General features: G+C 32.3%; 2 protein-coding genes across 2 annotated transcripts; one reads left to right on the top strand and one right to left on the bottom strand.

Annotated features, from left to right (window-relative positions):
• Positions 1–3,053: 3,053 nt before the first annotated feature.
• Positions 3,054–4,588, bottom strand: LOC126553894 (uncharacterized). Its single transcript, XM_050209006.1, has 4 exons — positions 4,523–4,588; positions 4,211–4,330; positions 3,836–3,911; positions 3,054–3,361 (listed from the first exon to the last, which is right to left on the bottom strand). Exons 1-4 carry the CDS (start codon positions 4,586–4,588, stop codon positions 3,054–3,056), a joined length of 570 nt encoding a protein of 189 aa, XP_050064963.1.
• Positions 4,589–6,656: 2,068 nt separating this feature from the next.
• LOC126553895 (uncharacterized) lies at positions 6,657–7,607 on the top strand. The gene has a single exon (XM_050209007.1). It carries the CDS (start codon positions 6,657–6,659, stop codon positions 7,605–7,607), a length of 951 nt encoding a protein of 316 aa, XP_050064964.1.
• The last annotated feature ends 16,638 nt before the right edge of the window (positions 7,608–24,245 follow it).

Consider the following 24,245-nt stretch of genomic DNA (forward strand, 5'->3'; position numbering starts at 1 on the left):
CGACGTGTTATAGTGTTGTCGTTTTGTACCGCGTTGTCACGCCGTTACACAACCTCATAACGACAATACTTGGAAATACCCGAAATTTGGTCAAAAATTTCAATAATATATATATATAATATTACGTAAGCAATATAATGTAATATTATTAATAATAATATTGTTATCTATTATATAAAAATAAGTCCGGTTTTCCTCCCTGACGCTATAACTCCAGAACGCACGAACCGATTTCCACGGTTTTGCATTCGTTGGAAAGGTCTTGGGCTCCGTGAGGTTTATAGCAAAGAAAATTCTGGAAAATTCAGGAAAAATTCAACAGAAAAGTGGGGAAATCGTTTTTCACATACAGCGCCATCTATTATACATAGCATGTACTTCAAACCAATAGCAACGGTGCGTGATAAAGTGTGTGACAGATAGTCATTATTCTCTGCTCAGTTAATTTCATTTAAGCTCAGTGTAAATTATGTGGATCGTGCATTTGAAGTTAAATTCAACACTCTGTCCATAGTCCAAAATGCCTAGAGAACGACGTGCGAACATCGGCCGCCGCACAAGACATGCAAGCCAGCAACAAGTCTATTCAAGGAACTTAAGAGAAGAAAGACAAAATATAATAAGAGAAAATGACCGATTGAGACATCGCGTGAGCACACGAAGATCATTGGCATCATACAATCGATATATAGATATTATGTAAATAACTATATATTATAATATTTAATATTAATATTATTGTATAGTACAAATAATAATATATAATATTATTATTATTATATAGTTATGCCGACGTCCTAAATTATAGAACGATGTGAATATATAATATTACAATTTTATAATATTATATAGTTTCGTTGACGAATTTAATATAATTTTAACTTTGAATACTTATAATATAAACTATAATAATAGCCAATAGGTACCTACTTTTAGAATGCATAGTGGATTGTAAAAATAATAGCTACACTAAAGCCGCTTATACACACACATTTTCATCGTGGTGTAGTAGAGAATGTAATATAATAATTATAACTAATAATTAATTTTAATAATTTATACTAATATGATATTAGTATAATTTAGTAAACAAATATTTAGTTAAATTAATTTATTTAATAAATTATTTAAATATTAGTGACTAGGTGCAAATTAGGGAAGACTTGAAGGGGCTAAACTCCCCTTCCATCAAAGTAGTTTTAGCCTCCCTAAAATGAACCACACGAGGTGTTCAAATTTTAATTTTCAATAAAAACTAATTATGGATAAAATGTACATAAATCATACAATTTATTTGTTTCTAATAGGTAACAGACTAGTTGAACACAATCTGAAAAAAATAATAGAAATTAACTATATGCTATTATATTATAAACCAATAATTATAGATTGCATTAGCACGAACCATTAAATATAAATTAATATAGGTACCAAAATATGAAGATCATAAACATGATGTATTAGCCCATAATATTTTCAAAAAAAGAGTACAATTTTATGTAGGTACCTACTTAACACTATTGTTAAGGACACTAGATGCTAAGGGCATGCATCAAAAAAGAGTACTCTGTTCTACGACAAATAGAACGTCTGGACGTCTGGTCACCTATTATAGTCTATAGTTGTTCATTATACCATCAAACTTAATTTTTTATAATAGCACGCTATAATTGTTTCTTTAATCAATATAAAGCGAGTGCATAATCTATATAATTTCGATAAACATAATGTGTTAAATCTTAATGATGATACATAATAATATAATCATCTTTCTTGTTGAAAATTGACACTGCAGTGCTTTAAAATGTGTAATTTAAGTAACAGGAATATATATATATATATATATATATTATTATAATTATTTAAGGTATACTATGCGGTATACCCACTACCCAGTATAAGTAATATACTATGATATTATAGTTATGATTAAATAATAGATACTGTTTTTATAATATAATAATACATCAAATATTAAAATGTTTTTAAAACTAAAATTTATTATCATAACATATGCAGTGGATGTGCTTTGTATGGGGTACAGTACTACAGTAGTTATAATAACATAATCATTATATAATAAATTATATACCTACCTATAATAGGTATACCTATTATACTATATATTATAGACAAATCTGAACGAAAAATGGACTCCAATGAAATTATTATAACTATTAATATTAATAATATTATATTATTCATTACAATTTTAAAAAATAATGATAACTATAATATTATAATATATTATTCATATATAATTTATTTTTAAGAATTTAAAAATGTTTTCACAAAAGTTTTGCAAATATTGTAATTGTAGGTATTTGGTTTGAAATATTTAGACATAAAATATTTTCAAAAAATTTATCATAAAATAAACTTAAAATATTTGATTCTCAAAATTTTGAAAATATTTTAATTGTATTTGATTTGAAATATTTGGTATAAAATATTTTCAAAATAGTTAAGCAATGTTTTCAAAATAATATTTTCAAAAAAACATTATACAAATATTGTGAAAATATTAACATTTCCAATTTGCTGTGTGGGTGATAACTGCTCATGGTGACCCAAGTCACTCGTTTTATCAGCTATCAACGATACTTTTTTATTTGCTATTGTATTTTTAAATTGTCTTTTAATAACTTGATTAATAGATTCAATAAGGTCATTTTGAATTCGATTACTTGTATAAAGAGAATTTTGAGGTCCGGATACAAAATGCTTTTCAAAAAGTGGGTCATACTTGCGCAATAGCCTGACAACATCCAAAAATAGTCCTTTATGTACATCATTAGTTTTTTCAGTGTGCCCACGAAATGGTTTACCACCAATTTCCAAACAGAGTACAATATCTATTAATTTTTTCATAATTTCTCTATTTTTTAATCTATTTATCTCTTTTTGGCTGAGTATATCTTTTCTTTGCTCATTAAAATGGTATCAATCGATTTTAAATTTGGATTTGAAGCAGTTTTTAAAGATGTAGTACTATTCAGGTGATATTTTGATCCTTGGTGACAATTAAACCTTGCTGTAGATTGTTTCCAATTTTAAAAACCAGATTTTGAAAAAGCTCCATCAGATTGTCCAGCATTTAACCCAACAGAACCACTGAACATCCGACAAGCGAAACAATAAGCAGCGTCTGTTTTAGGGCTATATTCTAACCAAGGATATAGCTGATACCATGATTTTTGAAAGCTTCGATACCTATTATCAAAAGTACTTCTTGGAAAATTTATATTTACTGGTTGATACGGTCCTTTTAAAACTCTTTGTTTGAACTCAACTTTATTTTTAGGAACTGGATTTGTTGGATCATCAGGATGTATGTCAATATCTTCTTTACCTAGAATGCCTAACCAACAGTTCACAGATTATAAATTATAATTTTATTTTTATTTACTACCTAAATAATATACAGAATACAACTAAATCACCACAACTAAATACCATGTTAATGCATACTACAAATCTATTTGAAATAATCACTAAGCAATTCACAAAAAACACCAAGCAACCAATAACCATACAACCATACAATTAAAACATATATTATTTAAACTAAATTATACTTATGTCTTATCACTCTTATCTTGATGATTGGTAGGTGATACACCTTGAGGATGTTTGATTTTATTAAAAAAAAAAATAAAATAATTAACCAAATTTGTAAGACATATAATAATTAATACAATAACACAAATATTAAAACACAACATATGCAATTTAAATGGTTAGGGAATAATTGTTTTACATAAACAAATACAAAATTACAAAACTAAATCATTTAAAAAAAAAAAATACAAATAAAAATATCATAATTTATTACTTGAATAAGATGTGTTTGATTCATTCTGGTAATTTGTTTTGGTATAAGTGTCCACCAATGTACTATTATATAGATTCTAAATTAAATTAAAATTAAAATTCTAAATAAGGTATTATATTTATGATATTAAATACACATAATACATACATATAAATGTATAATACATTACATTTTAAAATTTAATTTGTATTATGTATTTGTGTTTGGTAGGTATGTATTATAATATTTTAATCACTTGTAGGTACTAGGTGTTATAAATTATTATTAATTGTATAAAACATCAAACTTAAAATTAAGTAATCATAAAATTATGCAGTTTTAAAAACAATCTTTATAAACTTCCAAATTGTATTAAGTATTACAATTTCTACTTACATTATCATTATTAATGAAAGTATTCTGATCAACAGTTTTTCTTTTTATTTCAACTGTTTCATCATCTTTGTTGTGATCTTTGTCATCTTTGTTGTGATCTTTGTCATCTTTGCGTTTGCTCTAAAATGAAATAATAAATAAAAATAAATTGTTTATACCTACCTATTAGACATTAGTGGTTGGTGAATTTTATTCCTATAATAATTTATTATACTTCATAAATCATAACAACTAAGATTTTAAGAATTAGCTATGAGCCTATGAAATAGACAAATAATAGTGACAATATTTATTATTTAGAATATAACTTACCTTAATATCAACAGTCTTTGTGAATAAATACTTGTTCAATTTGTTTTTTGTTGAAGATTTGTCCATTGTTTTTTTTTTCAGAGCACAAAAAGTTCTTAGTTTCTAAAATTTCTACAACCGTAGTCGGGTAGTCCGTGATCCGTGATTAATATTATCATTGATTATGCGTTGCGTATACCACAGAATAAATTTATTCTGTGCGTATACTATGTATAATCCACTGAGATAGATAAGAATTCTTATCTATCTCAGTGGTATAATCACGTATAATCAATGATATTGTGGTGATACGGTGTTATCACCACTACACCGCGGACGCACTGTCGCGGTGTTTACCGTCGCCGCGTTAGCGCACAATTATTATTGTATTATTTTATTATTGTATTATTTTATTATTGTATTATTGTGTATTATATCTATGTATGTGCATTTTAGCGACGCGCGATCTCGCGTTACCCCCCGCCAGCCCGTACGAGCGACCGTCCGCGATTCTCGGTTCGTTACGACCGTTACGCTCGATTCGCGGCTCCCTTTTTCGCACTTCTTTTTCGACGTCCGAACCGTCAAGTTCGCCAAGCTCCGAGCTACACTTTTTCGCTGGTTATCGACCGACTCTCCGGTATAACCACGCACGCCGACGACCCACGTTAGCTTTTTGTATCTCGAACGTACGCGATTTTTATATCTGTATTTTGTACCAATATTGTGTATTTTTAATTATTTGCAAATTGTTAATAAAATCTTTTTTCGAACACTCGAAATTCTTTCGAGTAAGTTATTTCACGCCCCCGTCCTTACGTTAGACAACGGTTTTCCGACCTACACGCGGCCAACAGGCGCGTAAGTTGCTGGCTGATAGTGCGTCAATAGTGACCACTATCACCACAATATTGTGGTGAACCGTCACCACATGATTCCCCTCCGGGGGAGGTTAACCTGTTAGACGATTGGTCACCATGTTTTAGGCGGCACAACCGGTCGCCTACTCGGGCGGCGGCCGGCCTACAGTCAGTCCTTTTCCGATCCGAGCATTACGACCGACGTATCGCACGCGTAACTCGCATCCGACCGCCATCTTTCGTCGCACTTAACACGAGTGCCTAAAACCTCGTGACCGCCGTCATTTCCATTATATGAGATCTTTGTACTCTTCAAACATTTTATTGTCTCGCGTCGATCGACGTAGAATTTGTAACTAACGTGTTAAATAAACAAGTCTTAAAGCCACGACGTAAAACTGTACCTCATTGCCACTTCTTACCTCCATACCACAATAACGTGTAAGTGTACGTCGGAGGTAAATTCGAAATCGACCATATTCGCCTTCCTAACGGTACGACTGAGCCGTTACGTCAACGTTGGAGATATCACGGGGGAAACTTGTCGTACCTCGCCCGTGTATCACCACAATATTGTGGTGATACGGTGTTATCGCCACTACACCGCAGACGCAGTGTCGCGGTATTTGTCGTCGCCGCGTTAGCGCACAATTATTGTATTATTTTATTATTTTGTGTTATATCTATATATGTGTATTGTAACGACGTCTCGATCTCGCGCTACCCCCCGCCAGCCCGCGCGAGCGACCGATCCGCTTTTCTAGGTTCGTTACGACCGTTAAGCGGAATTCGCGGTTCCCGTTTTGGCACTCCTTTTTCGACATCCGAACTGTCAAGTGACTTGTTCTCTGTCCGCTCGTCCGCCAAACTTTTGCACCGTCACGCGACATTTTTCTGTTTCCGCGACGCCGTTAAATCACGCCACGCGTATTTTTCGCCTCCGCGATTGTCTTATAACTCTCTACGGCTGTAATTGTTCATTTATTATTTAAAATACATTTATAATGTTTTGTTCTACACATTAAAAAGTGTTTGTCTGTTAAGTTTCCTTTTTTTTTTTATATTTACCGTCTCGCTTCGAGTCTCCTCGAAGTGCGTAAATTGCTGGCTGATAGTGTGCCAACAAACGCCACTATCACCACATTTATGACCTCAGCTTTACTTTGCTTTTTTCGAGTCCGACGAAGTCCGTCTAAGTTCCGCTCGCCACGAGTAGTGTGCCGACCACGTGTTTGTGAAGACTTTATCCGAGTTTATCCGCGCCAATCTACCTCGCGTTCCAACCGATCCTCGCCATGGTTTTGACAAGCGATGCGACCAGGCCAACCACGACGCCAGTCGTCACCGTCACTACTTGCTCGACGCCGACAACGACGGACGCCACCGAGCACGTGCTGTTCACCGAACCGACCGAGGTTGCGTCCATCGCTAACGTCCGGCTTCCACAGTTTTGGCGTTACGCGCCCCGCCAATGGTTCGTCCACACGGACGCCGTGTTTCACACGAGCCGCGTCAGGTCGGATCTAACGCGGGTGAATTACGTTCTCGCGTCCCTCGACGACGAGGGCATACGCGAGGTCTCTGACCTCCTCGACGCCAGTGTCTCCTACGACCTGGTACGCGAGCGGTTGGTCAATTTGTACACCGTGCCGGCAGCCACGCGATTTCGGTCCATTGTTCAGCCCGGAGACATGGGAGACCGCACACCATCGCGGCTCCTCAGAGACATGCGTGATGTCTACCCCGAGGGCATGTCGGACTCGGCGCTGGAACAGTTCTGGCGCGCCAAACTCCCAGCAGCCGTCCGCACCGTCATCGCGGGTTTCTCCGGACCGCTCGAAACTTTGGCCGAGCGCGCAGACCGCATTATGTTCGAGTGCGAAGGCCGTGAGGTCACGGAAGCTCGACCGACCCCATGTGTGCGGTGCGCGGCAGTGTTCCCTGAGTCGCGGGAACCCAACCCGACTCCAGCGGTAGCTCCACCCGCTGTTTTCCAGACCACGTTGGAGACACGCGTGAAGACGATCGAGTCCGCGATCTTCAACTTGACCGAGCAAGTGTCTAAGCTCGCATCTCAGCTCGCGCCTCCGATACGCGCGCCCGTTACGCGCCCCGTTCGATCCGAACCGCCGCCGCCACAACACGAGGGCAACACGACGGGTTGGTGTTACTACCACGTGCGCTATGGATCTGAGGCGCAAAAGTGCCGCGCTCCGTGCACCTTCGTGCCCACACAGAAAAATTGAAAGGGCGGCGATGTTCACCGAACTTCTCGCCGCACCTCACTCACGACGACCTTTCGTCACCGATCAACACACCGGACGTCGATTTCTGGTCGACTCCGGTTCCGAAATTTCTCTCCTTCCTATCCAATCTTCTAAATTTTTAAATAATTACACTTTTTCTTTTTCGACCCTAAATTTAATCGCCGCAAACGGCTCTCAAATAAAAACCTATGGGCCAAAGCAACTACAACTCGACCTGGGTTTCAATCGCACCTTCACATGGACGTTCGAACTGGCCGACGTGGCACGACCAATCCTTGGAGCCGATTTTTTGCACTACTACGGACTGCTCATGGACATCCGACGCAGCCGCCTGACTTACGGTTACGGTTTACGTAACGCCGCACAAACCTTTCAGCGATTAATTAACGACATATTACGTGGCCTCGATTTCGCGTTCGCTTACATCGACGATGTTCTTATCGCCTCTCACGACGAAGATGAACACGAAAAACACGTTCGCGCAGTGTTCGACCGTTTTCAGAAATACGGCATTGCGATCAATCCGGCCAAGTGTGTTTTCGCGACGAACACTATGCCCTTCCTCGGTCAGGTCGTCGACAAAGACGCATGTCGCCCGAGCGCGGAACGCGTCGCAGTCATACGCGAGTGGACGCTCCCGCAGACCAAGAAACAGCTGCAACGTTTTCTCGGGTCAGTGAACTTTTACCATCGATTCATTCCGAACGCCGCCGAGACCCAAGCCCCGCTCTACGACATGTCGAGTTCGATTAAAAAACGCGATGGTCCGCTCCAGTGGTCGGATGCCACGCGCGCTTGTTTCAACGCCTGTCGGAAGGCCCTCACAGACACCGCGCAACTCGCGCATCCACAGCCGAACACGCCACTACGTCTCAACACGGACGCATCGAATATCGCCGTGGGCGCCGTGCTGGAGCAGAAGGTCAACGACCAGTGGCAACCACTCGGTTTCTTTTCAAGAAAGCTGTCACCAGCCGAACGTAAGTACAGCACGTACGACAGAGAGCTGCTCGCCGCGTTCTTAGGGACACGACATTTCGTACACCTCATCGAAGGTCGACACGTGACGCTCCGCACGGACCATAAGCCGCTCACGTACATGTTCACGCTTAAGACCGAAAAAATTATCGACCGACAGGTGCGACAGATCTCGTTCTTATCACAATTTTATCGCGACGTCGAATACGTCCACGGTAAGGATAACGTCGTACCCGACACTCTCTCGAGACTCGAAATCTCCGAAACGACCGAGCTACCGACCTTGCGACAATGGTCACTCGACCAGGCCGCCGACCCGCAGCTTCAACGTATGATCGCGGACCGTACAACGACCTCACTACAGCTGCAGCTACGAAACACGCCCGACGGAGTACTGTTTTCCGACTACTCTACAGGTAACGCGCGTCTGTACGTACAGGCGGCGCACCGAAGGCGCGTTTTCAACGCGTTGCACGGTCAAGCTCACGGCGGTTCCCGCTCAACACTCCGCCTCATCAAGTCGCGGTATTGCTGGACAGGCATGAACCGGGATATCACTCAGTGGACCAAATGCTGCGAGCCGTGCCAACGAGCAAAGGTAAACAAACACACCGCTACCGCCGTCGCACCTTTCCCCCGCCCGAGCGACGTTTTGGTCATATTCACGTCGACCTAGTCGGTCCGCTTCCGCCCTCCAACGGTTTAAAGTACCTCCTTACCGTCGTCGACAGGTTTACGCGCTGAGCCGAAGCCTGGCCGATCGAGAATATGTCCGCTCACGCAGTCGCCCAGCTTCTCACCGCCAACTGGATAGCGCGTTTCGGCGTGCCCGACACTATCACGACCGACCAAGGACGCCAGTTTGAGTCCGAGCTTTTTCGAACACTTTTAACCACCTTCGGCGTGCAGCACACGAGATCGTCGCCATACCACACGCAGTCCAACGGTATGGTCGAAAGTTTCCACCGAACGCTCAAGTCCGCCCTTAACGCACACGAGTCGACAGATTGGTCAAGTAAGCTGCCCATCGTGCTTCTCGCGCTTCGCAACACGATCAAGGCCGGTTTCGAGCACACACCAGCAGAGTTGGTGTACGGTACGACACTCCGACTCCCGGGCGAGTTGTTCCACCACGCGCCGCCCGAACCGCGGGTTCCCGACCTGGTGGCATCGCTTCGCAAATCAATGAGCCAACTGCGCTATACACCTGGTACGAACCACGACGCACGACGTGCTACGTTCGTGCCCGCCGACCTGAACCAAGTAAGCTACGTCTTCATAAGAATCGACGCTGTCAGGCCGCCGCTCCAACCGCGCTACGAGGGACCTTTCGCCGTTTTGGAACGCCGCGAAAAAACTTTCAAGGTACAACGCGACAATTCGACAGCCTGGATTTCCATCGGCCGTCTCAAACCAGCATTCATCACGCGTGGAGACCCAATCGCCGACCATTCCTACGCGCGTAATTCCGTTTGAAATTTTTTTCTTTTCGCCGAGGGGGAGTAATGTGATGATACGGTGTTATCACCACTACACCGCGGACGCAGTGTCGCGGTATTTGTCGTCGCCGCGTTAGCGCACAATTATTGTATTATTGTATTATTTTGTGTTATATCTTTATAGGTGTATTGTAACGACGTCTCGATCTCGCGCTACCCCCCGCCAGCCCGAGCGAGCGACCGATCCGCTTTTCTCGGTTCGTTACGACCGTTACGCGGAATTCGCGGTTCCCGTTTTGGCACTCTTTTTTCGACGTCCGAACCGTCAAGTTCGCCAAGCTCCGAGCTGCACTTATTCGCTGGTTATCGACCGACTCTCCGGTATAACCATGCACGCCGACGATCCACGTTAGCTTTTTGTATCTCGCACGTACACGTTTTTTATATCTGTTATTTTGTATCAATATTGTGTATTTTTAATTATTTGCAAATTGTTAATAAAATCTTTTTTCGAACACTCGAAATTCTTTTGAGTAAGTTTATTTCACGCCCCCGTCCTTACGTTAGACAACGGTGTTCCGACCTACGCGCGGCCAACAGGCGCGTAAGTTGCTGGCTGATTGTGCGTTAATCCAACCACTATCACCACAATATTATCTTTATCTTAAACTGTTAACGGTTATCACTCTATGATAATAGCTGACCAGTCCTTTGTCATATACACGATGTAGAGAAGATAAGGTGACACCACTTGTACATATTCCGGTCGCAAATTTTCTCGGCAGTGTGGTAGGTAGCGCCACCATTCACCCGAAGGCCGGTTTTCATATTGTGAATACATTGTTTTTAACGTAAAATTTCAAAAATTATATACATTTTTGTCGTGTTTGATACTATTACTTCAAATTTAAAATATTGACCACATAAGAATTATTTTTAAGTAATCATTCTATTCAATTAGGTAACATTTAAAATAGTTTAAATTAAGAAAGTTTTATTATATAAGTATTTTATTTTAACAACTTTATGTACAGTTATATGAGTTTCGACTGCTTCGCTAAATTTTTTTGTCTTTTATTTTTTTCTCGATTAGCATTCTCTGCATCACATACAAAATACATTCTTGATTGTAAATAAAATGTTATAATATTTTTGGTCAATTCATTTGCATGTTCATCACACCCAAGTAAGTTTATATTAAATTTGTCTGTTCTTAGCTCATCTAATATTAAAAATAATAAATTTGATTATTTGATTATTCTAAAGTAAAATTAAATATTTTTATAACTTCAATGTAATTTTTTTATGATGATTTTCATTTCTATATATTAATCATTTATCTTTTTTACTATTTTAACTATGGTGCTTTGTAAAAAATTATGTATAAAATCAACTTAGTTATTTTTAGTCCATAGTGCACAGTGTACACTTTTTTTTTTAGGTCAGAATTTATCTATTTTATAATATAGAGAATTCAGGATATTTATATTATATAATTATACAATTATATTTACTTCATATTTTAATAGAACAAAATTAGGTTTCGTTTGCGATTGAGTTATATTTTGATCTGAGATTATAATTTATTAAAATTGTATAAATAGTTTACTTTATTAAACACATACAAATATGTATCATTAATAATGCCCTTTTAGAGGTACTTAGGTGGTAAAGAAAATTATACAAATGTTTCCCTCAAATAAATCTCTATAGTAGGTAATTAAAAATTATGACTCACCTTTGGTGCACGAAATAAAATAGGTGGTTTTTTATTTTCTACTTTTAACTTTTTGTTATAACTGGCATAGCCAGTTTTGCATCCTGGCACAAAACATTTGTTTGGCATTTTTTAACAAAATAAGAAAGTATATACAAAATATTATTAAGTAATCTACAGGGCACAGACCATTAAGGGAGTCTTAACTCTTAAGACTTGTGTAAATACAAACAATTATGTAAATTAAAATTAAAAATAGAATATTATCAATTACTTATATTAGGTTTATATTATTATTTTAACTGATAATTTATTCTATTCTCTATTGTAAATATTATATTTTATATACATCATGCTTAATATTTAATTTTTTTTTTGTTATTATATATCAATATCATATAGGTACCTATAATTATGATTTTTATTTGGGTGTACTTTGGTCAGTAGGTAGGTAGTAGTATATATTTTGAGCTTTTATTAACGGTTAAAACTCTTCTTTATACTTATTGTAAGTAGATATTACTAATTCCATTTTTGTACATACATGTTTCAATGAATAAATAAACATATAAATATCATAAAATAATATGCATTTTATTTAAATCAATAAATTTGTACGATATGGCTACATAGTACATACCATATAATATTATTACAATTTTTACATAATAATTGGTACATGATTCGAAAACATTAGTTTATTTTAATAATCTATACAATATAACATAAAATATATTATGTTGGCGTGCACATTAATGACATTTGAACATTAATTAATACACATAAATAAAATTTAAATGTAAATCTCCATTACGACTTGTATAAAAGTCGGCCTTCGTGCGAATGGTAGCGCACTCTGGTGATAAATTCTGAACTACCAAACTGCCGTGATTTTTTGCGTCAATATTGTACCATTGAAAGATACGAGAGCGGTGTCACCTTATCTTCTCTACATCGTGGTCATATATTATGGTTATATCAGCTTACCAGACTTCTATACTTCTATGGTATCAGTATTTATTATCATGGGAGTATAAATCATCAATAAAATGTTTTATGATTAAAAATTAATAACTTTTGTGACGCTCGCAGGGTGGGCCATGGCCCATCTGCCCCCCCCCCCCCCCCGTGCGAATACCTATGATTATAATATTGACTAGGTATTGTAATTTAAATTTTTCAAAATGTAAAATTTTTATTATTATTATTATTATTTTATACAAAAAAGTAACTTGCGTTTTAATTCAAAGTTACTTAGAAATGAATATGATATTAATTATCGATTTAAATACATAGTTATAATATTTTTTTTTAATATTTTCTATTTTGTAACTGTCAAAATGGCATACAGATCTATGTATAATTTAAGTTGAATTGTATCTAATTTTATAGGTTAAACCTATTTAAATTTATATTTAAAATGTTTTTAATGAGTATGTTTTTATTATTATTATTATACTATAAATTGTAATTCATATTTAAGAAATTGAAAGGTTGTGAATATTATTATTTTATACAAAAAAGTTACTTATTTTTAATTATGTTTTTTCAAAGTTGATTCAAAATTAATGTTATTTATCAATTTAACAACATTCTTATAATCATTATGTCAATAATGCATAATAAATTTTAACAAGATATTATATACCTACCTAGTTAAAATATTTATAAGATATAATACATTGGTAAATATATATTTAATACCACATGGTATACTTACTGGACAAATTTTTTTATAGATACTGTTAATATTATTACATTATTTTATGGTACCAGAGTGAAGTTAATACACAAAGAGAAAACAATTTTTGTGGTAGGTAATTGAGTGAGTAGGCAAATTTTAAAATGTATTGGTAAATAATTTGCAAAATATATGCTGATGTTAGAAGATTGTAGCACAAAGTTTTGGTGCCAGCGTGAAATGGCACCACCAAGAGAAAACAATTTTTGTGATAATTGAGTGAGTATGCAAATTCTAAAAATTGCTTAGCAAATTTTAGCAAATAATTTTCAAAATATATGCTGAGGTCAGAAGTTTGCAGCACAATGTGGTGGTGTCAACTTCACGGACGTCGAGTAATTACAATTTCATTTTAATTCATTGTCAAACATTATATTACAAGATTTAGTGATGTAATATAAAAAAAGTTTCTTAATTCATTTTAATTTAACATTCTTGCTGAAAAAACCATTATTTTATTAATACCACTTATATACTAACTTTCAATATTAGATTCTGAACGGAGTGATGAATGTATTGATTTTACAATGATGTGTGTTTTTTTTTTTTTTTGTGTCGACAACATTTGGAGCAGTAAAAATGCTTCGATTTTTGACTTCAGCCCCTCTTTGAAAAGGAAATTGAATATAGTTGGTACTTTAGGGTGTCAAAAGTTAAACATTTTCAATATTTTTGAAATGAATCGAGAAAAACCCCAAAAAAATGAGGGAAAAACGGGATTTTTTACGCAAAACCAGTTTACGTCAAAATCGAATTTTTTATTTTGCTATAACTCAAAAACTAATCGATGTAAATACTTGAAATTTTCACCAAATGTTTATATTAGCGCTCTCCGTACACAGTTAAATTAAAGAAACTAAAGAATTTTGAGTATTTTGTGAACTATTTATAGACAATTGAAATTTTCAATTTCTCTAAGTATTTTAGATTCTGAACGAAGTGATGAATGTATTGATTTTACAATGATGTGTGTTTTTTTTTTTTTTTTTGTGTCTGTCACCACGTTTTGGAGCAGTAAAAGTGCTCCGATTTTAAAAAGTGGACCCTGTTTCGGATAGGAAAGTGAATGTAGTTTGTACTTTGGGGGGTCAAAAGTAAAAAATTTCCAATAGTTTTCAAAAGCGCCGGGAAAAACCAACATTTGGAGCAGTAAAAATGCTTCGATTTTTGACTTCAGCCCCTCTTTGAAAAGGAAATTGAATATAGTTGGTACTTTAGGGTGTCAAAAGTTAAACATTTTCAATATTTTTGAAATGAATCGAGAAAAACCCCAAAAAAATGAGGGAAAAACGGGAATTTTAACGCAAAACCAGTTTTCGACCAAATCGATTTTTTTTTATGGTTGTAATTCAAAAACTAATCACTGAAAATACTTGAAATTTTCACCAAATGTTAATGTCAGTGGTATCCGTATATAGTTAAATTTTCAAAAAATTTTGACTTTTTTGAGTTATTTATAGACCACTGAAATTTTCGATTTTTTTGAGAAATTTTTTTTAAAGTGTCGATAAAAAATTTTTGGATGACCAAAAAGTTTTGAAAATTTAATACAAGGTTCCTTATGAGTTGTTTTTAATGTAGCTAAAAAAAATTAAAAATCGTTAGTCACAATTTTTTTTATAAGCGTTTATAGTTCAAATTTTTACGAAATCTGTCGAAAACGCGAAAATTTGCAAGTAATTTTGAAGTTGAAAAATCATAAAATTTTTTTCTTTTATAACTAAGTTTTGAAAATTGGTACAAGGTTCTCCATAAATTTTTCTACAAATATCTGTAAAAAAAACTCTACCGGATTCAGACAAAAAATTTTTATGAGTGTTTGAATTTTAAATTTTTACGAAATAGCGTAACGATAACGATTTATCCTCAAACAATTTTAAATATTTGTTATTATTCAAAAAGTATAAGTCGTAGATACTTGAAAATTTTACCAGTTATTTAGATTGGAGTTTTCTTTACGTGATTTAATTTTCAAAATTATGACTTTTTTGAGCTAATTATAGACAACTGAAATTTTCAATTTTTCTCTAAATATTTTTTTAAAGTGTCGATAAAATTTTTTTGGCCCTATCAAAATACTTGAAAACTTAATACAAAGTTCCTCATAAGTTATTCTTATAGTGATTAAAAAATTATAAGAATACATAGGCACAATTTTTTTTTATTAGCATTTGAAGTTCAAATATTGACAAAAATTCGTCAAAAGCATGAATATTTGCAAATTATTTTGTAGTTAAAAATTCATAAAATTTGTTGTTTATATAACTAACGATTAAAAATATAACACTAAGTTGTCCATACGTTTTCCTTCAAGTATCTATAGAGAAAACTCGAAGCATTATTATAGGAAAAATTTTATGTGCGTTTGAATTTTAAATTTTTACGAAATAGCGTAACGATAACGATTTATCCTCAAACGATTTTTTAAATATTTGTTATTTTTGGAAAAAAAGTATAAGTCGTAGATACTTGAAAATTTTACCAGTTATTAAGATTGACGTTTCCTTTACGTGATTTAATTTTCAAAATATTTTGACTTTTTTTGAGCTATTATAGACAACTGAAATGAAATTGAAATCATGAATATTTGTTAACTATTTGGTAGTTAAAAATTTATAAATGTTTTACTTACCATCAAAAGCTAAGAATTGAAAATTTAATACTATGCTGTCCATAAGTTAAGCTTAGAATAATTATAGAAAAGTTTGAGGATTATTCAATTAAAAAAATGTTAGGAGTGATTAAATTTAAGTTAAGTTAGGTTTTAATTTGAAATCAAAAATTAACGTGTCAAATAACTTTTACTACTAAAAATTTTTCGATTTTTATTATTTTTAAAATTTACTGATCGTAGGATCTTGAATCTTTTACTTAAATGTTTGAATTTTCTTTTTTTTTACTCATTGTCTAAAAATCCTCGAGTATAGTTAGAATCTTGAATATTTGAATTGCCGCTTTAATTCCCTCCGGAACCATGATGAGTTATATGTCTGATAGTGGGCAGTGAGTGAAGTGATAACGAGGGAACAAGCAAGTTTGTTTATGCTGGCAATCGTTAATTCCAAAATATTATATGTATAATTATATGGAGGAATGTACTATAGAGTATAGACCCATAGATATGTAATATAAATAAAATATATAGATTATATAATAGATATTTAGTTTATATTATATATTATATGTATAGACCCTAGTTTCAACTACGGACTAAGATCATTGATTATACATAGTATAGATTGCTCACTGGCGGCATTTCGCGTTGCGCTCAAATGGATAATGCCGTTGGGTAGCGCTGCAATCGCGGCGTTAGTTGTGGATAATAGCACTAGATAAGCGCCAGTTGCGATCTATTTCTGGATAACGCCGTTAGATGGGCGCTAGTGTAGTGGTATACGAATGATCCGGCAGACGGTATTCCGGGTATTCCAGTGATACCGATACTCGATAGCAGTCTCTTTAGGACTTCGGTAATTTAATAATTGTTCTATGGATAATTATTGGTTCACGATTCTTGGTTGGCGGGAAGGGAACACCTGACGTACACAATACCATTGTGCACAGTGCACACTATTCAATACTATTCATAATATTCGTTAAATTTTCTAACATTAACGTTAATATTTTATTATAATGAACAAATAATAACAAAAGTAATATTATGGAATATCTATTTATAATATACTAGCTGACCCCGTGCACTTCATTGTTCGTTAAAAATGTCAATTCTATACTATGATTCGAATTTTGATTAATTTGTTACCTATTTAATACTTGGTTTAATGGTATTCAAAACTTAGGATATTTTCACTGACCATTTAAAATGTTTTCTTATATAATATTTGTTCAAATGATGTAGCGTGAAAGACATATTTTATATAAATTAACAATTTTTTTTTGTTGTTATGGTTCACTATATTGGCTTAGGTATAAAATAGATAGATACATACTGTAGCGGGCTTTTTTGTAGGACTATTTAAGATCAACATTTCCATCATACATTAGTACATTATATATGTGTACGGTTTGTTAAATAAAAAAGTAATAGTACTAGCATATTGTATTATTCACTAGTATCAAAAATTAATAAAGTATTAAAAATTAAACGGGTACGGTTTTTTTAACAAAAAAAATAAATAAATAAATATGAAACACGATTACAAAATATGTGCTTAGATATAAAAAAGTATCAGAAATTAAATGTTTTTTACAAAATATATCATTTTTATGTCTAAATTTTTAGACTACATTACATAAATATTTTTAACCTTTTATACTTATATAATTTTTTTACGTTTTATTATATTTATGAAAAAAAAAATGAAATTTTTAACCTATTTTACTTTTATACAATTTTTTTATGTCTTATTATGTTTATGAAAAAAAAAAAAATGAAATTTTTAACCTATTTTACTTACCTATCTACAATTTTTTTACGTTTTAATTATATTTATGAAAAAAAAAAAAAAAAAATGTGATTTACAGTAAAAATATATAAAGTTTATTGTAGTATAATTGATTATATTTCTGAAAAAAAATAATTTCTTACTAAATAATAAATAATAAACTTAAAAAAAAATGGGAGGAAAATGTCCGCATCGGAACATTTTTCGGAGGGAAAATGTCCTACTATGCCAAAAACAGTCGGAGGGAAATTGTTCGGTTACCGTTTTGGCAGTACATGCCATATTAACTAGCAGATGGTAGATTTTTTACTTACTTGATATTTTGGACAATTCACATAATACTTTTATCAATTGTAGCCTATGTGTTATTCTGATGTATAAGCTATATTATTGTAGTTTCATTAAAATCCATTCAGTAGTTTTTACGTGAAAGAGTAACAATCATCCATCCATACTTACAAACTTTTTGCGTTTATAATATTAGTAAGTTAGTAGGATACACACACCCACACACATATAATATATATATTAAAATAAAATACATAACCTTTATATTATTATATCTTTTTATGTATATGTTTAACGACGTAACATGGAATTATATCTCATATCTTAAAATCGATCAGGAAATGCTACTAACTGTTTGTGGACGTTTGACAACATAGTTTTAGACCATGCTCGATCATAACTTGTTATAAAAATATTATGCACCCTGTATTATTAATAGTAAGCAGTTATATTTAAATTAAGAATTTATTTATTAATATACATAGTTAAACATGGTTATTATAAAATTATATATATTAAAAATATAGTCATGAATCGAGTTACACTAGAATGTAATGAAAATTATAAAACCAGACTCATAATGCAAAAAGAACTTTCAAAAATAAACAGCGATTACCAAAATTTACACTTAGTATAACTACATCCAATTTCAAATCATTATCTTATTATACAGTTGTACAATACACAAAAATCAAACTAAAAACCATTTTTAAAATAACAATAGAAAAAAATAATAAAATATCATACGCTTAATAAAAGTTTCTCAAATTATTTTTAAATCACTATTAACATAAATCAAAGGCATTTTTATTAAAAGCTGTATTCCTACGTAAAACCTCCGTGTTGTAGAATATTTGGACTCTATGGCAGGTAAAATTTTAAATTATAATAAAACGGTCATTATATGTTTTAACGGTTTTTTTTGTGAGTGACAATTTTATTTTTCCAAGCATACGTTTTCATTCTTTTTTATAAATTATGTCTGGAAATAAATGTGAATACTTGAACTGCGGAAAAAATAAAAGACTTAATAGTGATCTTAAATTCCATATTTTTCCGAAAAATGAGAATTTATGTAAAAAATGGATCTTACATTCAGGTAATTATACAATAAAATACCTATAAATAGGTATAATAGATATTCTGAAACAAACATATTATTATTGTGTTTGTTATATACTTAAGGAAACATTAAGTTGGACGATTTAAGTCCAAAAACACTGAGGAAAAAATTTATTTGTGAAAATCATTTTGAAAATGATATGTACATGTGTATGAAAAACAGCGTCTTATACCTTCGGCTGTACCAAAATTATATCATAATATTGGTAAGTAACTTTATAATTAAGTATACTGTATACTTAAGAGGATGTCAGCGCAACGTTTGTTTTCTCTCTTAGACCCACGCGCAATATAGTTTAAACTCTTTCACTTAAAATCGTTTTTTTTTTTTTTTTGGATTTTTGGATAATAATCTTGGAGTAACAAGAATTATAGAGTATAATATTTTTGAGGGTATGATATGTTGGTTTAATATTTTATTGTTGTTTGATTTTGTATTCGACTTTCAAATTTAAATAATGTTTAAATTGTTTCGACAATTAATAAGACAAATCGATAAAACATTCCCTCAAAAATTTTATTCTTTATCGTTTTTGTAATGGGTCATTTAACTCTTAGAATACTCAAAAACATAAAAAAAAAAAAATCATTATCCATAAATGCGTTTTGTCTGTTACGTATGGGTCGGAGAGAAAACAAGCAGTAGGCTTACTTCACCTTAAGTATGCTCATACCAATGTTCATATAAAAATGGAAGTTTACAAAATATAAGTAATATAACATAATGTAATAATAAATATATTGACAGAAGAATTTGAAAGTAATAATGAACACCAATTGGATTCAACACAGACTGAAACACATTTAAAAAGTTCTAAGAGGAAGCTGTTGTTTGATGAAGGTAAGAAATCTTACATGTATACACCAATTAATATGTTATTCAATTTTATTATTTAAGTAAGCATATGGCAATCTTAATATTTTTTGTAATTTTTAGTTATTGTTTTAATGTTTCACATTACAAAAAAAATATACATAATATTAAGAAATGTCAGTTACTGACCAGATCCTAATTTAAGAGAATACATGGGGATATTAGTCACATGTACCTCAATTTGTGAGACCTCTTTTGTATTAGTCACAGACTCCAAAACTTTAAATCAGGTTCTGCTTTTTTCAATGATTGTGTTCTCTAGTACAGTAATCTCTTGTTATCCACGGTTAAGTAAACAACAATTATACAAACACTGTAGATAATTTCTTTTAGAAAATAGTAAATGATTATTGTTACATCGTTTGATATAAAACTTTAAAAATGTTTTACTGTATGCACAGATATAAATTACATTATGACTTATTTTATTATCATATATTATCAATTATTTCAATGGTTGATTGATATTTATTTGTAAAATAAGTACAGTTGTACATGGTTTTGTTAATACATAATAATATCCGCGGTTTCAATATCCGTGCTACTATGCTGTAACTTAAGATTTGTGGATAACGTGGAATTACTGTACTCAAATAATTACATGTAATATTTTATTGTAATTTTTAAATTGTGTTTTCTTAAAATGTAGAATATTAAATAAAACTTAGTTGTTATAATATGAACATTGATATAGTCTCCTTCAGCTACTATAAAAATGTAATAATTAAATATTTTTTCAATTTAACTTCATTATAATAAAACTATAATACTACTAAATTATAAAAACCAATATGATATACATTTTTTAGATTTATCATTAACAGTTGATGACAATAATACCAACATGCTACACTATTCAAACATCGTATCCACATCAGGCACATTCATAGTTACTCCTGACAAAATTAAAGTGTTAACACCAACTAAAAAATATACAAATTTAAAATCTATATCATCACCACAATTAATATTTCCTAGTCCTAACAGTATTTCATCCGATTCATCAAGAACAAAACAATGGGTACAAGAACTATGTCAATTACCATCCCCAACAATAACAAAAAGAGTAAAACTTAATAATGAACAATTAATTAATATTTGTAAAAGGCAGAAAAAAATAATAAATCGAAAAAGAGCAATTATAAGCCGTTTAAAAAAACAAAATGTTAAAAAAATACTAATGAAACAAAAATCTAATATAAAAAATTTAATTCACAACACAAAATTTAAATCACAAAACTCAAAAGCAATAGTCACCATGCAAATACAACATAAAAGTAGGAAGCCATGGACACCTGAAGAAAAAAAAATAGCATTTTCCATTTATTATAAATCTCCATCAACCTATAAATACATGCGTAGGAATAAAATAACCCTACCTGGTGAAAGTACTATGCGACGTTGGTTGCAAAGCATTAATTATTATCCTGGTTTCCCAATTGAGTACATTCAACAAGTGAAGTATAAAGTTTCATCAATGAATTACCACCAAAAAAAATGTGTTGTTTTACTAGATGAAGTTTCTTTAATGAAATGTCTAGAATTCAACAAAGCACTTGATTTTATAGAAGGCTATCAAGATTTAGGACAATTTGGACGATCTTCAGAAGCATCCAAAAATGCCTTAGTAATAATGATCCGTGGCTTATATCAAAACTGGAAATTTCCATTTGCATTCTTTTTTAGTGGATCTGGTATAAAAGGAACGGACCTTGTTCAAATAATAACAGAATGTTTAAAAAAACTCGAAGAAGTTGGATTGTTGCCAGTAAGTATTGTGTGCGATCAAGGGTCACAAAACCGCAGGATGTTTGATTTACTTGGAGGGACAAAAACTAACCCAGTAGTCGACATTAATGGCAAGCAAATATGTCTTATATACGATATCCCACATATTATAAAAAGTCTACGTAATAATTTTTTGAATGGTGATATAGTAATTGGAAATAAAAAAATTTGTTTTCAAGATATCAAGGACACATTTACAATTGATGTGAATAGTAAGACAGCTCGTTCAATGCCAAAAATAACAACAACTCATCTACATCCAAATACGTGGCAAAAAATGTCAGTAAAATTTGCCACTCAAATCTTTAGTAAATCCGTTTCAGCATCAATTCGTACATGTATCGCTACTGGAGAATTAACATCAGACACAGCAGAAGATACAGCTGAATTTGTCATGCAAATCAATAACACTTTTGATATTTTAAACAGTAAAACTTTATATGACAAAAATCCAAACTCTCGGCCATTAAGTGAAGTGAAATTAACAACAATTTATTCGATACTTTAAAACATACACGCAACATATTCCTTGAAGCTAAAAAAGTACATAAAAACACAAATATAAAATCACAACCACCGTGTTTTACAGGAATTGTTTGGTCCATCAACTCCATTTTAGAACTATATAAAATTGAAAAATCCGATGTTTTAAATAAATGTGATTCAGAAAAACCGTATTTCCTATTAACTAACCGTTTGTGCCAGGACCCACTAGAAAATCTATTTTCTATAATGCGTCAAAAAAATGGGTATAATCGCAATCCCACTTCAAGGATGTTCAGAAGTTGTTATGCAAACATTTGTACATTTAGCCTGATGAAATGTTCAGAGTTGTGCAACTGTGAAGATGACAATGATGTTTTCCTTACAGTTGATGTTCTATCCGACGTTGCCAATAATGAAAGAACAACTATTGAACAAAAAGAACAAGTATTAGATGAATTAGAAAATTCACCAAGGAGTTCAAATTCAGATTTGTCTTTATATATGTATGCTCCAGAAGAAATAACCACATTAGAAACTTGTTCAATTGTATATTTTGCAGGATATTTAGTAAAAAAATGTCTGGATTTTTTAATTGTGACAACTGTTTGATACAATTAGTTAAAGACAATAATGCAATGAACGACAAAAATCAATTGTTAATATTGAATAAAATGTATAGAGGTGTTGTTCATGGAGGTTTGAAGACACCTAAGGATGAAATTGTAAAAATATGTAAGATATGTCTAAAATATTTTGAAAAAAATTGGGAGTCTATTAAAAGTAAAAAAGGAATCATAAAAACATTAATGCAGTCAATACCTTTATCAGATATAATACCCTCATTCGACAGTCATCCATGCAAAGAACACTATTTATACATTATTCGTCTACTGTTTATAACCAAAATTTTCCATACATGTAAGCAAATTAATGAACAATCAACTAAATCAATAATATCAGCAACCAAACCACACTCCAAGTTAAGAATTTTAAATAATCAATAATATAGTTTCTGTACAATATAAATAATAATATGATGTATTATAATATAGTTATTGACTTATTGATTTAACACTATTTTTTATTTGTAAGTTGTTATAAATCTGTTGTACTTATATAAACCTTATATGATTTTTAATCGATTGTTTAGTCATTTAATTTTACAAAAAACACAATTAATTGTTAATTTAAAAACTATTTGTATGAAATTAATTAATTATATACTTGTACATAAATAGATACGTATTCAGTGTACATATGTAAATAAATATTGGTAATATTATGTTACATTAATAAATATTTAATATCCTAAATCTGGTTTTATAATATTCTTTACTTGATAACTCATCTAAATATAATTTGTTTTAATAGTTAAATAACTCATAACAATATGTATATAATCTTAGTTAAATTAAGTAAAATTTTAATTATTATATTTAAGTACTAGAAAAATTTATTTTGTATTAGAAATTTTTAGCTTTAAACAAGTCAACCAATTATTAGATTTTGCTATGGAGTTTTAAAGAAAATCATTCAACAATTATGACAGTACCTGTGGATAAGACAATAGTTTTTTTTTCTTCATTATGTGTTCTCAAATCTCTTTCAATTAAAATAGAAATTGTTCTTAAGTTGTTAACATTCTGAAAAAAAAATCAAATTACTAACAAATAACAAAAATCACTTAAATTAATAACTAGGTATAAAATGTATAAAACTTTAAATGAATTAAAAAAGTCTATCTGCTAAGCTATCTGCTCTTCAGTTGTTGTACTTAC

The sequence above is a fragment of the Aphis gossypii genome, unplaced genomic scaffold, assembly GCF_020184175.1.
Source record: "Aphis gossypii isolate Hap1 unplaced genomic scaffold, ASM2018417v2 Contig00367, whole genome shotgun sequence".
NCBI lineage: Eukaryota > Metazoa > Arthropoda > Insecta > Hemiptera > Aphididae > Aphis > Aphis gossypii.

Bases quoted from the DNA above. Each gene is read 5' to 3' on its own strand.
- LOC126553894 (XM_050209006.1), bottom strand. From the start codon at position 4,588: ATGGACAAATCTTCAACAAAAAACAAATTGAACAAGTATTTATTCACA. The intron at 4,331-4,522 runs GTAAGTTATATT...ATTTCATTTTAG, and splicing joins CAAAGACTGTTGATATTAAG to AGCAAACGCAAAGATGACAA. The intron at 3,362-3,835 runs GTAATAAATTAT...ACTGTTGGTTAG, and splicing joins ATCAAACACATCTTATTCAA to GCATTCTAGGTAAAGAAGAT.
- LOC126553895 (XM_050209007.1), top strand. From the start codon at position 6,657: ATGGTTTTGACAAGCGATGCGACCAGGCCAACCACGACGCCAGTCGTC.